Here is a 22,869-nt window from a genome sequence, read left to right on the forward strand (position 1 = left end):
ATTTCTATCAAACATTATAAAGAACTAAGATGTATCATAAATAGCTAATTCAATTTTGTAAAACAAATGTCAAGATTCCAAAAGATAAATGGGTAAAAAACAGGACCTTTCCCATAGGGGAAATACAATTAGAAGACAAATATAATGGGAAATGTTAATTCTCACTAGAAATCAAAGAAATGTAAATGAAAGCAGTCTGAAGATGACAATTTACATATTGAAAAGAAACAGCAAAAAATGTTAAATGTTAATATCTAATGATGGTGAAGCTGCCCAGAAACTGATTCATACATTCATTTATAACCATATTGTTCATATCCTTTTATCAGAAATGTTATCATTAAATATTCATTTTTAAGAAATAATTTGGCAAAATCAGAAAGGTCCCTCCTTGTTTGCTTGACTTCTAAATGTTAGAATTTAGCTCAAGGCCCAGTCCTTTGACATCTTTTCTCTATTCACTTGTATTGTGTGGAGAATCTCACCTACACCCTCTCTCCTTATGGGTCTCCAGGGAGAAAACAGGCCAGAGCAGAGATTTTACTGAAAATAGGGTAGGAGGCTCTTGTGTAGAGTTCAGGGACTCTGACCTCAGCCAGAGAGAGGCCAGCAAAGGGAATCAGAGAAATGCCTAAGGTGGACTCCATGTGGTGATATTAATCCTTGACATTAAAGACCATATACATCCAGGCTTTACCCACTAGGAAGTACCAGTGAGATCCCCAGGAATTCCTTGCCCCGTGCCTTCTCAGAAAGCCCTGCCCCCACAGGAGCTGCGACCACCCTGGTCCTGGAAAGACGTAAAACCCTGCTCTAGGCCCAGTCTGGAGATCTCTTTCCCACATATTCATCCACTGGTACCTGGCTGGGGCCTCTGCTTCCTGGAGTCCTTCTATGGCTTAGGGATGCTTGGGCTTCTGCCGCGTCTTCATTCTCATGACCTTGTGAGATGGGTATCCTAGGAGTCATTATCTGCATTATATAGAAGTTAACTAAGGCAGAGCTAAACGCAACGCCAGCTTTTCTGCCCTCAAATCCATGTCCCTCTCCATGGTCCTGTAACCAAATACTCTTAGTGAGGGCAAAGCTAATAAACACCACCAGGAGATGAAAAGAGTGAAGAAAATTCTTTACTTGCCGCAAGTGAGGAGAGCACCACCAGGAATGACTCCCCGGTGGTATCTCTCTGAACAAAGGAAGCAAGGGGATTTTTTCTGGGGAAACTCCTACATAGCCAGGCTTGTCAGTGCACAGAGAAGCAGGCACATTCCACACATTGCATGCTCAGAAATGGCAGATGGAATGCCTGGGGAGAGGGAGAATTCAGCTCTACGGTGAGAGTAGCATGCAAAGTTTACTCTGGGTCACCTAGAAGAGAGGTCAGTGGCTTTGGCAGGTTTAAACCAGTTCCTTGCAGTCTTTTCAGAGGACCTTATCTGAATCAAAACAACTTAAGGATGTAGCAGCTTCACCAGGGCCCTCTCCACCCAGAAGCACAGGTGCTTTGTCCTGAATCTGCCTGGCAGCTAGCAGTCCAAGGTTTGGCAAGAGTAGATCTTGCTACACTTGTCAACAGCCCGCCACTTCTTTTCTTGCTTGTGCCTGTAAAAAAATGGACAAGGGAAGTTGTTTTTCTACCAAGAGCTAAAACAAACAGCTTTGCTCTAGAGATGATGTGATAACAAAAAGAAATTGTCCCCAGAGTCAAGGAGCCCTGGGTAAATCTGTGTTTTCCTCTAAGATTCCTGTTCCACATTAATTGACCTCTGAGATCCAGCAGCTGCTCTTCCCTAATGTGTGGAAAGGATGTTGGGCCCTGGGGTCCTCCACGCAGCCTGACAGTCAGATTAGAAGATGGGGTGGAACTCTAGAGTAACAGGGCTCTCTCCAAGGGCTGGCTCCAGGCACCAGGCATTTAAAGGAAGCCTAATCACAGCAATATTTTTGTCTTCCTATCTCTGAGAGCTGCTTCAAGGTAAAGCTCCTTCCCCAGCCCAGCTTAATGGGGCAAACCTTGGCTCCATGCCTCCTCCTTCTCTGCATCATGTAGACCTCCCTTGAATCATCTGCAAGTTTCTCAGTGCATAGGAATTAAAATTGGAGTTAATGGGGTCAGTCCATGAGAGCACCCTCACCCTAGACATCCGGGAACTCCTCCCAGGGTTGATGAAATCCCCCATCCACACAATCCAAAGGGCAGAAAAAAGTACATAACAACTTAAACAGTAAATAAAATACATAGAAAACATAAACCCTACCGATACTTTTCTTTAAAAAAATACTACAAATAATTCTCCTCTTTTTTAATATTTTAGTTAAATGAGCAGAACAAGAGAAGGGAAGGAAGATGTGAGGGACAGAAAATCAAAAGCAAGACAAAAGACTGCAGCGAGTAAAAGCAGCAATAGCTGCCACGTGTTGCTCAGGGTGGTGGTGAGCACGATCCGTGGTTTTTCTGATTTAATCTTCCCTCAAACTCTACAAAGCAAATAATTGTACTACCCCTAGTTTAGAGTGAGGAAACTGAGGCACAAAGGCTAACTAATCCAGATGCCTGCTTAATGGGGCTAAAAATGAAGGAGCCTGCTTAACCAACCAATTCTGTGATCACCACATCTCTCCCAAGAGACAGAGACACAGAAAGAGACAGCAATTCCTCTGGAAGGAAATTCACCTTCTTATCATTAGAATTCTGTCGTTAAGTACTTCCTTATCCTTTCTTAACAATAGGAATTAGAGGGGAAATTCTGAGCTTCAGTGGAAAACAATGTGTTGTCTACTTCTGGGTTATCTGATTCTGGTGCTCAATGCCCTTGAAGCATATTACAACTGTGTAATTCATAGATAACTAATAGCAACACAAAATGCAGATTTTGTCCTATCCTGTGGGAGTTCCATTGACTTTACTTTTGCTTCCATTTACACACTCATTTCAACATTCTTTTATGCAGGTTCATTTGTGGGGTTGTTGGCTTCTCCCTGGAACTGGTTATAACATCCTTCCCTGTTTCCTCATTAATGGGTGACATAAAATATTTACCATCTGTTCGTTTTTATATTTGACTAAGAGTCAGGATTTTTACTTTCAAAATTTTATGTCAAGGGAGTATTAAAGAGTATCAAAGCATATCACTTGCTTTCTGGAGATCACTAGGCATGCTCTAACACCAGTGGTTTCAAGGGTACCTGAATGGCCATTGATGGCACATGAGTTAGGTCTTTGGTGGCACAGCCATGCCCTGATGACTTCCCATCAAACACAAAGCTTCAAGGGCCTTTGCTCCAGTACCCTCCTCTTGGCTGGTCTTCTTTACTATTGACTAGGGGGAAATAACCTGTTTATAAATTATATTATCCTGTCACACTATAAAGTCTCCTCTGTTTCCATCTTCTGCTAGGTCTCATGATCTATTTTAAGATTGGTTATATTAAATAGCTGAGAAGGGGCTTAAGATAATTTGTTTTTAAAATAATAACAAATAGGTGTTTATGAGTCTTTTCTTTCCCCTTGTTCCCTAACATAGATAAGGAAAGGATTAAACTCCAGTCTCACTCCTTTCCAAATGAGAACATGTTCCAAGCCAACACTTTAATGAGGTTTCCCTGCTTGTTTTGTCATAGTCCACTTGTTTTCGCCATTTCCCACGTAGGACAAGAGTGTCCACACAGATAAATTGATGGCCCAATAAAATCTTGGTCCCTTTCCCTGTGGCAGCCTGGCCCTGGCAAGAATAGGAGGGGACAGAGTCACTTTCCTGTGGCATGATCCTGCAAATTTTATAAATTTCATCTTAGAAGTAGAATAGGAGAGGTGTCCAAAGTCCATTTCAGCCCAGGGGAAGCCAGCCATGGAGGGATTAAGGGCTTGGGGCTATTAGACGTGACCCTGGACTCAGAGAACCTGATATCCCCACTCTCTCAGCCTTTTCCTGGTGCGATACAGATTTTGCTAATTCTTAATCACCTAAATATCAACTGTAAAATTAAAGAAATAATAGTGGCAATCTAAATGCTATTTTTTTAATTGTTCCCTGGTTAGAATGCCAGCAAGGGCCACCATTCACAGGTAGAGTGTCCCCAATTCCAAAGATGAAAGCAAGAAAGTCTGATTCTGAATATAAAACTGTTTCTTGGGCTGGGGTTGTAGCTCAGTGGTAGAGTGCTCACCTAGCATGTTTGAGGCACTTGGTTCAATTCTCAGCATCACATATTTATTAATTAATAAATAATTAATTAATTGTCCATCAGCAACTAAAAATAATAATAAAAATAAACTACTTCTCTCCTCCTCAGTGAACTCCACCTTGGTCCCTGTCTTTCCCCCCTCCCTTCACCCCAGGATTAGCCCTTTTTATCCCTATAATGTAATTATTTCTCTTCTTTTGATTCCCCTTCTTATCGCTGTGACTCTAAAGGAAAAGGTTACATTCAGGTCACCAAATGCCAGTCTCTGGAAATCTCTATTTCTTCAAGAAGCTCTTCAAATTAAAAGAGAGCAAGCACCGGACAATTTTTAAAAATCTAATTATAAAACCATTATTATTTTAGGCTGAAGATCATAAATCTAAGTGCAGGGTTACCCAAATTAGAAAAGGCTTTGAAGAATATCACAGAAAGGAACCACAGGGCTCTGGCACAGACCATGATGATGACCCCTGTGGACTCCAACCTTCAGGCCTCCAGCCAGCCCCCTTGTAGTCCATGGGAAACGGAGAGTCCTCAGTGAACTGATGGACTCTGATGGGCATGGAAATAACCAAAGATTCCACTACTGGATCTACTGACCATTTAACCCAGAGAACATTCATGAGATGAAGGTTCTCCAGGCCCTGGCCTAGAGGCTGTGACTTACTTGTTCTCAAAGTGAACAGGCAACTTGCCCTTTTTCCAAGCTTCCCAGGTGACTCTGATTCTGATGTTCAATTGGATTTTGGAACCTCTGGTCCAGACCCTTCTGGATTCCTGCCACTTTTATTTTTTGCTAAAATTGTATTGCCCTGATCTTGTTTATACCTCCTGGACACTCCCTTGATCCCCTAGGTGAATTTAAAACAATAAAAATAATATAAACATCTACACTTCGTATTAGGATTACTGAGGGCTTTAAAAATAATAAAAGCATCTACACTTAGTATTAAGATTGCTGAGGGCTTTACATGCATCTCCTTGTGCAATGGGATCAAGTGAGTATTTTCAGTGTCACTATACAATTGAGAAAACTACACTTCAGAATGTTAGTGTCTTATCCAAAAACACCCAGCCAATAAGTGATACACCAGGTATTTGAACCGAGATCTGTCTGATTCCAAAACTGGACACTAGACCATGGAGTAAATGCCTCCAGAATCAGTCATTATAATTTATGGAACTTCTACTACAAACAGGCACTTGACTGGACACCTCCCATACAAATCTCCATTACTCATGATAGACCTGTGTTTCTAAAATGTGACTCTTGGTCTCTAGATTCTGATTTACCGAAAAGGTCTTTGTTTTCTATAAGCCACCTGAATTACTAACTCCAAACCACTGTTTCTAGCCCTCCCTGGGTTCCTTCTCTCACCCCCAAACCTGTTACCGTTCTGGACCACACCCACACCCAGGCACGGGGCTGGGGGCAAGCACCTGGTCCTCTGTTATCAGTCCACACAGGTGATCACTGATTGGACCCATGAGCATGGAAGGCTCACTGTGACTCCCATTCCTCATGCAGACCATCTGCTGGCACACACAGAATCATTTCTTCTCTGAGTTCTTACCTCCTTGCAGGGTTTCTGGGAAGCAAGGAATCATCTCTTCTGTTCTCGGACCTGGAGAAAATTCTCCCTCCCCACCTCCTCAAAGCCCAAGAGTCGGGCTGGGGATGTGGCTCAAGCGGTAGTGCGCTCGCCTGGCATGCTTGCAGCCGGGGTTCGATCCTCAGCACCACATACAAACAAAGATGTTGTGTCCGCCGATAACTAAAAAATAAATATTAAGATATTCTCTCTCTCTCTCTCTCCCTCTCTCCCTCTCTCCCTCTCTCCCTCTCTATTAAAAAAAAAAAAAAAAAAAAAAACCCAAGAGTCATCTGTCTACCAATGGGAAGGTCAGGGTCCCTGCACATCCCTTTGAAACAGTGCATCCCTTTTCTGGTCTTTGTTGGCTAGAATTCACTTACCCTAAGGTCCTATGTTTCTGGAAGACAGAAGTTCCATAGACTTCTCTCTACTTTGCCCCATCTTTCATAGGAGAAAGATCCAAAAGGACAGGTTGGGAGAAAAATAGTAAGTTGATATCTCAAAACACCATCTCAGGCCCATGCCGTCTCCATTTAGGTGAGGAGATGGGATCCATTTTGCATAGCTAGTAGATAGTGAACCCAAGATCCCAGCCTGGAAAGCTCCTACTCGAATTCTAAGAAGTTCTAACTCTCTTGCCTCCTAGGAGCCTCTCTGTCCAGCTCCAGGGAAGCACAACAGAGCTTGTGCCCTAACTCCCCACAGGAAGGTGGGGCCCACCGCAGGCAGGACGAGCTTGGGTGGAGGTAGAAGTAGGCAGAACCCCGAAAGGGGACAGACACCCACTCCTACTTGTCTTGCTCCAGGAAAGCCTCACAGAACCTGAGCTGGCATGAGTTGGTGGGAGAGGTTTGGGGGGCCAGGTAAGGGAATGACAAGAGCTAGAACAACTTCAAAGGCCTCTTCCCCTGTAGAAAATGGTAAGAAATATACTCGGCTGGGTTTTTTGTTTTGTTTTTGTTTTGATCTGTTTTTTTGGTTTAGTTTGGTTTTTTTAGACACTTGGTCTTTTTTTTAGACACAATGTCTTTGTGAGTTATTCTGCAGAGCAAGGTGAGGGTTGAAGATGGTCATTGGCAGCACCCAGAGGAAAAGAGATGAGATTAGGCTCAGGGAAGAGAAGCCTCAGGGGATCATGAGATGATTTTAGGCCCCAACTTGATAGGGAAAAACAAGTAAAACAGAACTTTAGCTCCTGCTTCACTGTGCAGGGAGAGAGGGAGCCAGTCAGAAACTGGGCATTTGACAGGAAGGCCTCCAAATTGCAGCCCTTGGGAAGGAGATGCAGCCGTAGGACTCCACCTAGTTAAGCTTCGGTTAGGAATCAAGACCATCCAGACTTGCTGATGGTTTCAGAAGGTCTTTTAAGTCAGGTTTATCCAGATAAAAATTATATAACTGTCTCCACAACATGTCCACTTGGCTGAGAGCCATCTCCAATTCCACATGACCAAAGCTGAACTGAATTCCTAGCCTCCCCTGCCAAACCTGCTCCATCCATGGCTTTCCCTACCTCAGCCGATAACGACTCCATTAATCTACTTGCTCAAACCAAAACTCTTGAAGTCACCCTTAGCTCCTCCCTTTCTCCCACCATCCCATATCCCAGCAGTCAGAAAATCCCATTCGTTGTGACTTCAAAGTCCATCCAGTACCCATCCAGCCACACTGTGATCACGCTGGACCAAGCCACCGTCACCTCTCACTGGGTCAGCTGCAATGCCTTCCTAGTAGGTCTCCCCTCTTCACCTTGGCTCACTTGCAAATCAGAGTTAGCTTTCAAAAATATGATTCAAATCATGTAACCCCTCTGCACGGAATGGCTCCTTGTGTCTCAGCATAAAGGCCAAAAGCTTATGATGTTGTCTCCCTAACTCACTGGCTTCCTTGTTATTCTCAGAATATACTACATGTCCTCTGACCCCAGGGCCTTTGTACTAACTGCCTAAAGCACTTTTCCCCAAGATTTCCACAGGGGCAACTCCCCCAGCTCCCTCAAACCTTTGTTCCAAGTTCAACTTTCCAACAAGATTACTGCTACCCACTCTGTTTAAAATCACTACCTCTTCCCTCCTCAATTCTGCTCTACCTTTTCTTTTCCACAGTTCTTAAAGCATCTACCAATCTACATTAAATCTCTTCTTTACTATGGCTATGGTCTATTATCTGACTCCTCCTACCCAAACTCCACGAGGACTAAAATCTGGTTTATTCACTAGTATATTCTAACTGCCTAGAACAGTGCCTGGTACATAGTAGACACAAATGTCCTGAACAGATGAATAAAATTTAAATAATGTTAGAGATCCAAGGAAGGGGACAAGAGCCCTGCACTGCCACATTCCCATCCCCCTACCTGGTTCTGCCGAGTGGCCTTGCTTCTCAGTCCTCTCCTCAGTTGAGCATTAATTAAACAGAGGAGGAAAGAGCTGTTTACTCTGGGGCCACCGCTCCATGGGATCCTCAGCAACGGTATCTTTGCTTCTCCCTCAACTCCTTACACTGAGGTGTAGGGCTTTCTGTCCCTTTCAGCTGTAGAAACATTGCCTTACCACTCTTTGGCCACAAGCATCAGCACTTGTGCCCAACTCAAGAGATTGGACCCTCTGGGGGTTCCCAGCATAGCAGGGTGCTTTTCCTACTCTTGGAGCTTAGTCTGCAATTGGAAAGACGTGATATGGCATCCGCCTTGCAGTGCTGTCAGAGAGAGACTTGGGCAATGCAGAAGCCACCTAGCCTGACCTTTGACAGAATTTCCAAACACAACATGTTAACTTTAAATTGATTAATTTGGAACTATGACCTTGGTCCAAGAAGTTAAGAATACATGACAAGATATTTTATTTTCAAAATGTATCAGAATTAAAAGAGACTTTTGTGAATGGATCTTTTTGATATTAGATACAAGTAGATTTGGGGTTGGGGGCAACAAGGGAAATAGCTACACACTAGACAACATGTTAAAGGTTAATAATTAATGGCAGCCTTCCCTAGCAAAGTATCAATAGACATTCTGGTCTCATTAACTCCAGAAATTAGCAAGAAGACCTCGGACCCTTGGTGAGAGAGGAGAAAATGGGAAATCCCCTGCGTGTCTCCATTTTCTTGGTTTTATGCATCTTTATCCAATCAAGTACTTCTGGACGAAGCTTGGAACCAGGTAAGAGCTAATCTTTTTTTTCTGGAGATGTGCATGGATTTTTCTTTTTTAAGTGTGTGTCACAGAGATTCATAGTATGGGATAGCATGCTTAAGAGCATACCAGGTGGTTCTATTAGTGGCACCACAGGTTCAAGGGACATGGAGCACTATATAAACAGGACTAAAATGTTAGACAATTACTCTGGGAGTAAAAGTAAAAGCACCTGCAGTTAGCAGCTAAGTATCTCACATTTCTGATGCCGACACAGTCTTACCAAGATTTCTTTAGTGGAGAATGATCTGACTTGGGATCTTCCTGAGAGTTAATTTGGCATCTAATTTGCAGCTGGGGAGCACAGCATGCAATGCAATGCTCTGTCGTGCTGGGATTGTCGAATTGCCTGGCTCTCTCCACAGGGAGGGATTTCAGTTCTAGTTCTAGTCAGGTCTACAGTAGGGATATCACTGCACATTTTCTAGTTTTGACTTTTCTGCCCAAGTTTTCCTTGGAGCCTGAAGAATCCACCAGCAGCCTCTCCTGTTTTGTCTGTAATTTCATAAACTAGACTGATGGCCAAAAATAGATCCAAATGCTAAATCAGATAGGTGAAGTCCAGGTTCCTGTCTGAACAGCGCAAAAGATCATCAATAAGTGACAGATAGGCCGGGCGCAGCAGTGTGTGCCTGTAATCCCAACAGCTCTGGAGGTTGAGACAGGAGAATAGTGAGTTCAAAGCCAGTCTCAGCAATGGTGAGGTGCTAAGAAACTCAGTGAGACCCTGTCTCTAAATAAAATATAAAATAGGACTGTGGCTGTGGTTCAGTGGTTGAGTGCCCCTGGGTTCAATCCCCGGTACCAAAAATAATAATAATAATAATAATAATAATAAATGACAGATATGAAATTATCTGAACAATTTGTCCAAATGATGGGTATTTGTTGGAAATGAGTAACAAGATAATAACGGCTGAGGATTTTTTTTCCTCCAAGACTGTGTTGAAGGGAGTTCCAAAAACTTTGAGAATCAGGAATTTACTAATAATATATGTAATTGAAAACGTCAGAAATTTTTCCCCTTTAAGAAAAAGAGCTGTTCCTTTGCACTTGATTATTATTCTACATTCTACACTTACTAACTTTTCAGTAGTATTAATTAGTACCATTCACAGAGCATTTCATATGCCAAGCACTATGCTAATTATTTAGCATTCATCATCTCATTTTAAAGCTATATCCAAAAATGGCCTGTACATAATAAGTTAGAGCAGGTAAAATTGCTGGTGGACTTTTATTCCCTGGGTTCACAGTGATTTCACTAAATCACTGCCTTTTGCCCACAATGTTGTGTTTATTATTATTATTGTTATTATTATTATTATTAAAATATAACAAGTGTCTAGAAAAGAACCTATACCTAAGTCCTCATGAATTTTCACAAATGGAACCAGCACCCCACAGCCACCTCTGTGTGCCCCTTGAGCCTTAACAGATATCAGGGGATTTGTTGTTAGTGGAAACACATAGTTGTGCTCCCTGGCATCTGGTTTCTTTTATCAATGACCCGTTTTTGAGAGGCACCCTGAAGTTTCAAGTAGTCATAACTCCTACTCTGGGGCTCCTGGAGCCACACACCTCACCTGAACAGTGCAAGAGATCATCAAAAAGTGACAGAGAAGCCAGGCACGGTGGCTCACACTTGTAATCCCAGTGGCTACAGAGGCTGAGACAGGAGAATAGTGAGTTCAAAGTCAGCCTCAGCAATGGCGAGATGGACGAGCACACCTCACTTTATCCGTGGTTTCTACTATTGACTGGCCTGACCTGTTTCTGCGAGTGGGATTTGAGCCTTTAAGCCACCAGTGCTAAAGCAGAGGTTGAAGGAAGGAACATCGCTGCCCGCCCTCCCCATCCCATCCTCCACCCCTCCCATCCCCCACCATCCCTCCCCCACCTCCACTCCATGTCTGGGTGTCATCCAGATTTTTCTCAAAAATCTCATCATCCCGCTGCGTTCCCAGGTTTATTCAAAAGCAGAGGGAAGTGACTATGATGAGCAGGAGGGCTCGTCAGGAAAGAGGACCAGCGTCAGGAGGCCTCTTGCTCCCTTGAAACCAGACTCTCATGGCAGAATTTTTTCTGCAAGTTGTGAGCCCCTTCTGTGCGCATGTGGCTGGTGCCATGTCCTCCAGGGGAACTGCAGGGATGCCAGCATCCTATGGTGGAGCCCTTCGCACATGAGCTTCTTTAACAGTGGCTCCCAGTGGGGGCACTTTTACTCTGCAGGGGACATCCACAATGTATGGAGATGTTCTGGGTTGTCACAGCAGAGAGAGTGCTTCCCTTCTGTCTGTAGTGGGTTGAGCCAGGGAGGCTGCCAAACTTCCCACCGTGCACAGGAGAGCCCATGACAATGAATTATCTGACCTGAGATGCCACAGCTGAGGAACCATGGTCTATGCCAAGCTTCAGTGACATTAGTCAAAGCCAGGATGAGCTCGTTTCCTCCTGTTCCCCACCCCTCCCAGGTTGCTTCTTCTGAGTATTATTAACGATACTTCACTAGCAGATTCGTTCACATACTATACACCCAGTATGTGTCAGGCACTTTGTGAACATTTTATCTCACACTCACCCAATGTCTGAATAACCCAGCAATTAAGTGTCTTGCCCAAGCCTCCACAGATGATCAGGGAAGAACTGGTGGAGGTTCCTGGAGCCTCTCCGTGTCCTGAGGCTCCAGCCCTCTGCACTGTGCCTGTGCCCAGTGACTTGGTAGCCAAAGGGCATTAGAGAAGATTCTGCTCAGTTCCTCTCACAGGGAGGCAGATTCAGACGGTTGTTCCTGACTGTCAGCACCAAGGGGGACCAGATACTGTGAACTTCTTGAATGCCCATGGCACTGGCCCCCCGTGGCCAGCCCTCATTGCTGAGTCCCAGATGTACCTTGATGTTGCCTCCAGATCAACACTGTTCCGAGTGGTAGTTGGAGCTGCTCTGGGACCCTGCCAGACCCCATCTTCTTCTGCCTCAGGTGCCCATCTTCTGCCTTCAGTCCCCATCACAGCTGCCAAAGCCTAGAAGGGGCAGGAGCCCATCCATTCAGTCACTCACAACCCTGGGCCACACACAAGGCAAGGTGTGCCCAAACATTCTGTCTCAGTTCACCCCAAAAAGCTATTTTTATGTGAAATTCGGCTATCAATATTTGCCTTGTTAGAAATTAAAACAGAATTCTTAAAAAAAAAGTTTGCTAGTGCTTTTAAATAACAATAAGCCCATCACATGTTAACATATATAACATAATTTTATTAAAAAAATAACTTGCATTTTCCAAATAATAACCCAAAAGATGAGTCAGAAGAGTGACTTTTTTTACAAAGAAATTTTGCAAATCTACTTAATATCTGGCTTAAGAGAAGACAGCTGGGTTCTCTTATCTGTGTCTGGAGTTAATCTATTGTGATATGTTGCTACACTATGAAGAAAATCTGGACCCACATATAGGAAGAAGGGGGACATGCTTGGAGATTCCCTGGGACCTTGGTCCATACTGAGAACCATTGCATTTGTGCAAGCAACACTTACAATAGAGGACTCCCGGCCTGCCCTGTCCCTGCTGGGACTTACTGGCCCATCAGGGATGAACCAGTGCAGGAGAGGTACCCGCTATCTGCCCTGGAAGTTGGCAATAAGGGAGCCTTTGTCCCTGGAGAATTTAAATACAATATTAGGATCAAAAAATTGATCTATCTTTCATTATCACATTTCTAAATAATGTCTTTGATAAAAACAAAGCTTCTCCCAAGGGAAAAAAAAATAGTTTTTTGATCTAAATAACATCTATAGTTATTGTTGGGTTCTATTAATATATGTGTAAACTTCAAATGATCATACTTTTATCCCTATCCTTTAATAAGCTTTGTGTTCTACACAAAATTTAAAGAACCCCCAGTTATACAGTTAATTTAAAGAACCCCCAGTTATGCAGTTGTCACTGATACTCACAGACTAGAGAGAGATATGCTCCTTGTAGGAGTGAGTGTTATGGTGCAAACTCCTTCCAACTCACTTGGGCACATCTGATGTCTCCAACCCCAGTGATGTTTACTACCTGCATTTAAACAGCAGACTCAAGAAAAAAAATGATAGCATGGTGATTGCAAAGACAAAAGAGAACTTAAGTTACTTCCACTCTGTCATCCTTTGTAAGTCTAAGCCAAGACTTTTTCATTTGTGTTTAAAATTTAAAGCAATAAAGCAGATCACAAACTGTGAAGTATAAGAACTATTTGTAAAGTAGAAATTTGGGCTTATACTGGAAAAATTTTACTGCATTTGAATATCTTACTTGAAATTTACTCTTCTTTTAATTGCTCATTTAAAACTTAAGAATGAATCAAGAAAGTTATGATTATTAATCTTTGCATATATGTTACTGAAAATAACTTTGTCTTGTGGAACAGAGGCATATTACAATGATACAGTCTGAATGTCAAATACAATGCACATGGTAGTGTCTAATGACGGAGATTAGACACATTTATAAAAAGTTTTCTCAACCAGAGCATGGAAAGTAATGGTGCCCACTAGAGAGGCTCAAGCAGAGGCAGAGAATTCACTTCCTAGTTCAGGATATGCAGAAGACTCCCCAGAGGAGGTAGTGTTTGAGCAGGGCCCAGAGGAGGAGGAGGCCAAAAGAGAAGAAGGCTTTCCTATGCAGAAACAAAGGTACAGATCTGATAAATTGCAAGTGGATTTTCAAACCCAAACACCTTCTAAAAGGCCATTTATGGAAGAGGAAGGGAAAGAAGTGGGAGAAGGGGAGAAGAAGATATCTCAGAAAGGTAAACTGGAGACGCCTCCACTGTCCAGCAATGAACCATTAAGGATAGGGTGTCTGGCTATTGCCAAGTCTGCCTTTAAAGCAAACATTGTTTTAATTGCCTACTTCTAAAAGTTCCAGAAGTCTTTGAGGGTGATAATATGGGGTTCAGAAATAAAAGGCTTATTGATGACCCTGAGTCACTCATAGTTTAACACAGGGAGCTGAATCCAGCCCAGAGGGCAGATTTCAGGGAATCCTAGAACCTCCAGACATGACCCCAAGGCTATATATAAGGGCATTTTGAGAAAGGGACAGAGGTTATAACTTTTGACAGTTATCCAAGGGATCTGTGACTTCCCAAAATATTCAGTAAACAACAGGTCTTATGGCTTTTAAAAATAAATATAAGGAAATTTTATAGGCAGTAATGGCAGGGAGGACAGGACTTAATAACTTATGTGTTGAATCATAACTATGAAAAAAGTATCTACATGTATGTTACTAGAGATTAGAAGTATACTAAGAGATACATAAAAAGCTTTAAGATCCTGCAGGGATTTGGAGGAAGGATGCTATTTAAATTTTTTTTAAGTAAAAGACCCCAATTAGCTACAGTGATATTACTCCTGGATTTTCATCCCTCAAGAGCACCACTGGAAAGAGATCCTGTACTGACCACTCAGATCTGCCACCTCCACCCATCTTTGCAATGTGTCAGGCTCATATTGCTGACCTGAGGGGTGGGGGGTGGGGTGGGGGGTTTGGGTCTGGGAACTGCTAATTCCTGACAGGCATCCTTCATTGAAGATAACATCACTCATGACTAATATTTGAGGAGGCATCCAGACTTGAAACTAATCCATCTGGGAGCATATATAGATCCGGCATAGCAGAGGGCCAGCCTCCAGCATTCTAGTGAAATCCTCTTTCCTCTGCATGAGATCCTCCACCCACTGCCAGAATTCCTGGCCCTATAACTGAGAAGGTCTGGAGCCCTCCTGAAGGGAATCTCTCCTGGAAAAGGCCTAAGGCCAGGAATTCTGGTTTCCACCCTACCTGCCCTTCTCAGGGACTCAGGACTTGAATTTGCATTCTTTAATTCTAAACTCAATAAACAGAAACTTCAGGGCTGATTGTTGAAAGCATAGGGCCTGGAAACTAACCTGTATACACAAGTCACCTGAGTCACAAGCCAGCCAGGAGTCTGATATCCAGTTCCCACTGTGGCCTTCCCTGCCCTATTTTCCACCAGCTGCCACATGCTCCAAGGCTTGCTGGATGCTCACAGATGACTGGGCAGTGAGAGGCCAGTGAGATGCTGGCCTGATTTTAGGCCTGGTCTTCAGACAGGCTAATAAGTTCCAATTACATTATCCAAGGGAATATGAGTGCTCCAACCTCCACCAAAGGTATCCCCTGACATCCTTGGGGTCCACATTACAACAGGGATATAAGCAATTTTCACAGCCAGGAAGGTGACAGGGCACTGGTTCCAAGGAGGGTTTTCATTTTAGAGTGGAACCTTCTTGGCTGAAAATTGGTGTCCCGTGTACTGGGGAAAAGGACTAGCTAAGAGCAGGAAGCACATCTGGACCCTACCAAAGGGCCACGGGAGCTATGGCTGGACTTCATCCCCATTGGGGAAACCAGACAATGGAACATAGCTCAGTCCATCCTACAAGGGGTGGAAGAGCCATGGCAAAATTAATAGTTGGGCTCACACTCAAGCACTGAACTTGGGGAGAAGGAGACAAACTCCAGTCATTCATACACCGAAGGGAGGATTCAGGGTGCCCACCCGCATCTCTGGAGGCGGTGCAATTCTTAGTTATGACCACTAGGTAGCGCAGTGATGTCTCAGCAGCTTCAGGATTCCAGGAGAAGGTTCCAAGTTTGGGAGAATCCTTTTCTGGATGACTCTGGAAAACTGAGGCTTTTAGCCAATCTCACTTCCCTCTTATTGGTAACTTGTTTTTATTTTTTCCCCAATGGGGTTTTGGAGAGTGAGCGGGGAAAAGTGAAAGGAGGCCCTTTCACGCATAGAAGAGGAGGCCTTCCTGTGGCTACATGGCATTTTCCCCTGGATGTGCACCAGCTCTCACCAGGGTGCCTGAGGACAGAGCACTGTGGCATGGCTATGCAATGGTGTGCTGGGCGGCCACAAGAAAAAAAAAATCATTTTTATGAAAATATGTAGGTGACAAAATCACATAGAATTTATGTTCTGACATTGAGGAAAAAGCCGTAAACCTAACTGTATATGTCCTGTGATTAGGAGTGTATGAAAATGTGAGTTTGAGAGGAAAAAATACCAAAAAAAGGTACAAAAGGTTTGTACTTCAGTTTTCTGTCTGTTCCAAATTTTATGTGTGTAATGCTTTCGCACTGTATGTATGTGGTATGTGTAATGATTTAAATAATTTTAAAATGCATTTACTTCAAAATGAAGGGTTTGACTACAGCAGTGGTTTTGAAACTTCAGTGTGAAAAAGAAAGCAAGGAGGGCTTATGAAAATAAGATTTCTAGGCCTCATCTGCAGTTTCTAATTGAGTGGGCCTGGGATAGACCTAGAAATTGGCATTTCTAACAAGTTTCAAGTGAATAGTGCTGGCCTGGGGATCACAGAGAACCACTAAACAGACAAAAGAGTCCATGGAAGAACCAAGAGTTGAGCCTAGGTCTCCTGACTTCCAAGCTCCCTTCAGAAGATATCATTTCTTCCCACAGAAACCCAGAGCCTTCTTCCCACAGAGCCTCCAGCCCAAACCTGCCTTCCTCTCCAACTATGGGATGAAGGGATAAGGAAGCCACATGAGTATCTCCCTCAGTGGCAACTATAATCCAAAGAATATTTTTTAATCCAAGATATTCATGAATGTATTCCTTCAAAATAAAATATCAGCATGCTGAAAAAAAAAAAAAAGCAGTTTATGAAGAAAAACTCCTTGAGCTGACACTCCCTTGTAAAGGGTAGAAAAATAGTCACTGCGATAGCTAATTAACCATCAACTCTGAGCTACTCCTTGGCACCCCTCAAAATATGATCAAGAAAATTCTTTTCACATGAGCTGGGCATTACCAGGGCTGGGCAGGGCCTGCGGGTTCTCAGTTGACTAGGACTGGCCATGATTGTGAAAAACTTTCCAGTTGACAAATGTTCCAGCTCCCTTGTCCCAAGAGAAATCAACATAGTGAGGCGGGGGGAAATGCTACTTTATCGAAAAAATAAGATCAACAGCAGCAAACAAGAGCATTTGTTAGCCACCTGCTAGTTACAGGCCCTGTGGTCAGTGCAAAAAAAAACAAAAAAAAAAAACACAATTCTATTCACCAAGAAGCTTCCATCTGACAGGGTCTCCAGCACCTTGCAGGGATGTGTATGCGTGTGTGTATGTGTGTGTGAGAGAGAAAGAGAGAGAGAGAGACAGAGAGAGAGAATTTCAACACAATGTTATCAGTGTTCAAGTAACTATGTACAAAACATGACAAAAGCCCTCAGGCCAGACAGATCAGCCCAGAAAGTTTTCTAGAAGAGTAGAGTCTAGAAGGAAAAGAAGCGGAAGGACATTGTAAACAGAAAGAAAAATATGAACCAGCTTTAACTTAAAGGTTTGACAAATGGTGGTGAAATTGAGAATCCGTGAGAGTTTGAAATGGCGCAGAGTAGGGCGGTAAAACGAATTGGCCAGAGGAGAAGTCCTCGAGGCAGTCCTCAGGAGTTTAGCCTTCACCCTGGGGGCACCTAAGGCCACTGTTAAGCCTGATGTTAAGAGAGAGGGAGGGATGCTGCTGGCTGCCATTCCAGGCTGGGTTGACAGCCCTAATTCCAACCTGGCAGGAACCCCAGCCACTCCCTGAAGCGGAGCAGCATTATCAGCAAGAAAAGGCAGGGATGGGGCTCAGGCAATCACCAGTTTTACAACCTCATCTGGCCCTGCAGCCAGACACCATCAACTCTTCTTCTAAGGCAGGCCCCCGCCTTGGGCAGATCTCTTTAAAGTTTTCCTGTTAATTGCTGTTTCAAAGACTAAATCATAGGAGGGATTTTACATCATGAAACCGAAACAGTAACACATAGTAGAAGCTGGAAGAGAAATCTTCCATCTTTTTTTTTTTTTAAATCTTCCATCTTAAAAGAAATATTCCATCTTCCTCTTATTCTGCGTCTGAAAGGGGAGCCATTTGGAAATTCTACATCATGCTAATTTATAGACCAACAGAAATTTCAAAATTCATTCTCACCTGCATTATCACTGGATTCTTACAATAACTCTATAAAGAGTGCTAGGTAGTTATTACTAGCCTCATTTTACAGAGGTAAAGTTTTACCAACTAAAGATCACCAGGAACACACATGATGTTACATGGAAGTTAGTTTTCTTTGACTTACTACAACAAGGGAAGGGGAGCCCCGGAGGCATCCTGGCACCCCAGTGATAGAAGTGGAGAGCAGATACTTAGAAGACCTGGGCTTATGCTGGATGAGTCTTAGGAAGGCTGGAGAACAGGGGCGTTCTTTAGGTTGTATTCTGTCAAAAAGGAGGGCAATTCAATGGTTGGCTATCACAAATAACTATGAATTACTTGTTGTTAAGTAATTATTAGCCTAATCAGTAATAGGCTATTACTGATAGCAGGTGGGAAGATGAAGCAGGGCTGAGGGGGCATTGATACAGGAGCCCAAAGCACTCGTTTCTATAGGCCAAAAGAGGGGAAGGTATAACCATGTTTTGGGTCTCAGAGTGGCTTTCTCCATCTGGATGCAAACACAGAGATTCAGGGTCCTGTGCACATGCTTATATTCTATGTGGATTGTCTGAGTTCGGCTGGAATACCATGGCCTGGCTGCCTGCAGGGCTGGTTTTGTGGTGTTATGTTTCATGTTCTCTCACACAAAGTGAATTCAGGTAATGTCTTTGAGGTCTCTCAGTGTCTGTGCACTTCCTGCACTGCCTGGCTGACCCCCTTTACTCTGACCTCTCATGAGTCCTCACTGTCATTCTGGGTGCCAACAGCCAGAATGTGGACAAGGTGGTGTAGCTGGGCCTCAGACCCAGGTCTGTAGACTCCGTACCCAGTCCCCACATGTCCTCCAACGTGAGAAGTCATCGCAGTGCCAGGAATCCTGGAATGGTTACTTCCCCTGATATTGGGACCTAAGTGTTTTGGGGAAAGAAAAAGATGGAAGTAGATTGGGTGGCTTACGCAACAGAAATTTTATTTTCTTGTGATTCCAGAAGCTAGAAGCCCAAGATCAAGGTGTCCCTGGGGTTGACTTCTCCAGAAACCTCCCTCCTTGGTTTCAGATGGCCGCCTTCTCTCTGTCTCCACGTGATCTCCTTCTCTGTGTCATTGTCCTTATCTTCTCTTCTTATAAGGACACCAGTCATGTTGGTTTAGGGTCCACCCCCATGACCTCATTTAACTTGAGTCACCTCTATAAGACCTCTGTCCAAAAACAGTCACAGTCTGAGATATGAGAGTTAAGAACTTCAAGATACAAATTTAAGGAGGACAAAATTCAGCCCCCCGCCCCCAGCAAACACTTTTCAAGGCCCTGCTCTGCCCAGCTCCTGGGATAGAGTCTGGGGATACTGTGGACACTGCAAATATATCTTTGTTCTATTTGAGCTGCAACAACTCCTAAGGGCCTTCAGAGTTAGAAAAGAGACTCATAAATATACATGAGATTGGAAAGAGAGTAGTAAGTCCACACCAGGTCCAAACAGGGGCCTCTGCTAAGGGGGTGCAGGACGGAAGGACCCAGCAGAGGCTCATAGGAGCCAGCTGGCAGCTAGCAGGGGGCTAAGTAGGGGAGGGGGCAGCAGCCCTATTCAACAGAGTGATTAAGACTTTCTGGCAGCACAAGCAATAACTGGCAGGAGACCAAGAAGGAGCCATTTATCTGGCTCACGTTGCAAGTAAGTGATAAAACTCACCCTCTGGTATGGCGCTGGAAGGAGCCGTCATCTTTGCGGAGACGATGTGCTCAGTGTGAGCTCAAGACGTACTTCTCAGCTGTGAGAAATATTTTTCCCACACAAGCTGTGTTCAACAAGGCCGTTGCCTAGGCTCACCCAGCCTAGGCCAAGGAGAGAGGGCCCAAGGCCAGCTGCCACCTTCTCCTGCCATGCCTGCCTCCCCTCCCCTCACCCCTGCCAAGCCGGAAAGGAAGGGCAGAATCAGCCAGCACCCAAGGACAGAACAAGGGCTGGAAGGACAGACTCCCACGCTCCACCTCATGTCTGGGCTCTGGGCTCCTGGCCTAGGCAGGAACTCCTGGCTTAGCTGAAGTAAACCTTAGGGAGACCTTGGTGGGCATGTGAGAACTGGGTATGGAGTCTACAGGCCTGGGTCTGAGGCCCAGCTACACCATCTTGTCCACAGGTGGCCTTGGGAAAATCACCTAAGGCCTTTAGACCTCAGTGACTCACTAGTAATGAGGTGATTCGCTGAAACTCCCCTGGGCTGTTCTGAAGATGAACTAAGAATATATGAAACACTTTTCAACTCTTCACTACTAGTCATAAAACAAACTTTTGTAAGCACCGATTTACTAAGTAGTCCTGTCATTACAATATTCACCTGATTCACACACTACTCCCAAGGTGTTTCCCCGTGTTTTATTATAAAAGTATTCTAATATCAAAAGAAGTTTAAAGGAAGATACAATGAACTGCCATACTCCCTCCGGATAGGCTTGCTAATTGTTAACATTGATGTATTTGCTTTATTCATGTGTGTACATTTTTATGTCTATGTGCTGGAGAACCCATTGAGAGGAAAGAGAGAGAGAGAGATTCACACATGTATCTACATATTCTGTTTGAAAGTTGTGGATATCACAATAACTTAGTGTTAAATATTTATACATCGGCCTTCATCTTTTAATAAGGACATTCTCTTACAAAGTCCCAGTATCATTGCCGAAGAAAATTAAAAATAATTTCACATTATCCAATATCTAGTTCATATCCTAATTTCCCCAATTGTGCCAAGAATCTTATTTGTGGCATTTTTCACACCAGGACCCAGTCAAGATTCCCAAGTTGCCTCTTCTTTTTTTGTCCCTTTCATCTCTCCTGTGCTGAGATTGTGAGTCCTTAACACTTGGCACCAAACCCCTTGCTGATGGCTCTTCTGAGGCACCTGGCTTATTGCTCTTTCATTATCTGCCTGCATCTCTCTCCCTGCTGGGGTGAGAGTGACTCCAGGGAGCGCTGTGCCCATCACTACTGCATCCTCAGGACCTGTTTAAGCTGTTGTAGGGTCTGCCTGACACAAGAGAATGTCCGATGTTGTCCTCCTTGTCAAAAAGCCAGGCCAGCCGGGTACACTTTTTAAAAGTTAGTGAGTTTTAAGTAATTTTATCTGGCAATTCCACAGCCCTGCTGGAAGTCATGGAAAACATCCTGAAGGTATAAGAGACCTAGGCCAGTTCTGCCCAACTTCCACACCTAGAAACAAAGGGACTCTAAAGTTATCTGGGTTCTTCCTTAGAGACTATGCTCCACCACTGAGATAGGGCTAGCAATAGAAAGCCAGAAATGCTGGCCAGACCTCAGGCCTCCTCTGCAACACACATGCACAGGGGCCCATGAGAAGCTGGCTCTGTTTCCATTATGGATCTCAGGGAAGTGATTCTAAGTCCTTTGGGTTTCCATGGAGGCAGGAAACCAATTCCAGATCAGCAAGAGGGGAGGAGGGATATATATCATACATATCGAGTTGGTGTCACCTTCTCCAATATGAATTCCCCATGTTGCTCACTACCTTAATGGGAGTTTTAAGCTACCCCAGCTTCAAATGATTCTTTCTAAAGCAAAGCTTCTCAAACTTTAATGTGCATAGGAGTCACCTGAGAAGTTTGATAACGTGGACATTCTTTTCAGCAGATCTGAAATGGGCTTCAAGTTCCTGCACATCTAACAAGTGTTCAACTGACGCCAATGCCACAGGCCCCAGCACCACACTTTGAGAAACTGTCTTTTAAAGGACACAAAGTAGCTCCTCATCTACTCAGTGAACTAGTAATTAGCACCTATTACTAGACATAAGGCAGTGAGCTAGCACAAGAGGAACAGGGGATGGGAAGAAATAAAAGGATGAGTAAGACGGAGTCCTTTGACGCAAATCCAGCTGTGTGTATGTGTGATTTACTTCGTCTAACATGTTGCATAAATTGACTGAATTCTTACAACAACCTATAATCTATAAAGGATATTTTTATTCTTGTTTTACATGCGAGGAAACAGGGGCTGACACAGCCTAGTTGCTGCCCAGACTAGTGAGGAATCGGGTGGAGGGTGAATTGAGGTCTACCTGAATCCAAGGTGTGATCATTCCTCACGTTCCTCTCTCACACTTGATCCTGATGCCTTTCCCCACCTGATGAGGAAGGCACAGGGACCCAACCAACTAGTGTGGGTCTCACCTTTGAAGCAGACTCAGCACTGGTCCTGGGGCGATGGGGTTGGGAGCAGGCAGGAGGTGCTAAGTAACCAGGGAGAGGCAAATTAATACCTGGACAGTTGCTCAGGTAGCCTTCCCTGGGGTGTGCTGCCTGTTTCAGGTCGTTGAGTTTGCTGATGAGGTCCAAGCCCTTTGCAAGAAGTTCCTGTGTCAGGCACAGCCCGTACTATCAAACTTCAGCTGTGAATTATGGTCCAAATTTTGTCACCAAATGGCTGTATGACTTTGGGTAAATCACTCCCTTGCTGGACTTGGAAGGCTAGAAGCTCTTCCTGGCCCTCCTCTCTGGCAAAAGGTCTTGAAACTCTTCCCCCATCTTCCCGCCCAGCAGGGACTAAGGCATTTGTCACTTTCCCACTCAAGGCCCCAGTTCTATTTTCTTAGTCAGGGCCACGGGTCTCTGGGGCTCATGGCACAGTACTCCTTCTCGCCAACTTCACACACATTGGCTGAGCACATGCTCTCCATCAGGCCCTGTCCTCAGGGGTGGGAGGCCAAGGCAACAAAAGCATTCCCTCCCTGCGGAAGGGAACTAGACCAGATTACAGGCACTCAGGCCCCAGGAACATGGAGGACTGCCCTGACACCACCCAGCAGGGGGAGGCAGGCAGGTGGGCATCGTCCCCACTGTGAGGCCTTGCTAAGTGCT

At 44.2% G+C, this 22,869-nt stretch overlaps 1 protein-coding gene and 1 long non-coding RNA gene across 2 annotated transcripts in view; one reads left to right on the top strand and one right to left on the bottom strand.

The window, feature by feature from the left end:
- Positions 1–13,028, bottom strand: part of LOC143394091 (uncharacterized) — a 79,411-nt gene extending 66,383 nt beyond the window's left edge. Inside the window, exons 1-2 of the long non-coding RNA XR_013090661.2 lie at positions 12,928–13,028; positions 11,866–11,996 (exon numbers count right to left, since the gene is read on the bottom strand). This is a non-coding gene — a long non-coding RNA (uncharacterized LOC143394091). The remainder of the gene's footprint in view (positions 1–11,865; positions 11,997–12,927) is intronic.
- Positions 8,856–22,869, top strand: part of Lipc (lipase C, hepatic type) — a 130,620-nt gene continuing 116,606 nt past the window's right edge. Inside the window, exon 1 of the mRNA XM_076848605.1 lies at positions 8,856–8,940. Coding sequence (XP_076704720.1) covers positions 8,856–8,940 — 85 coding nt within the window. The remainder of the gene's footprint in view (positions 8,941–22,869) is intronic.

The sequence above is a fragment of the Callospermophilus lateralis genome, chromosome 3 (genome assembly GCF_048772815.1).
Source record: "Callospermophilus lateralis isolate mCalLat2 chromosome 3, mCalLat2.hap1, whole genome shotgun sequence".
Lineage (NCBI taxonomy): Eukaryota > Metazoa > Chordata > Mammalia > Rodentia > Sciuridae > Callospermophilus > Callospermophilus lateralis.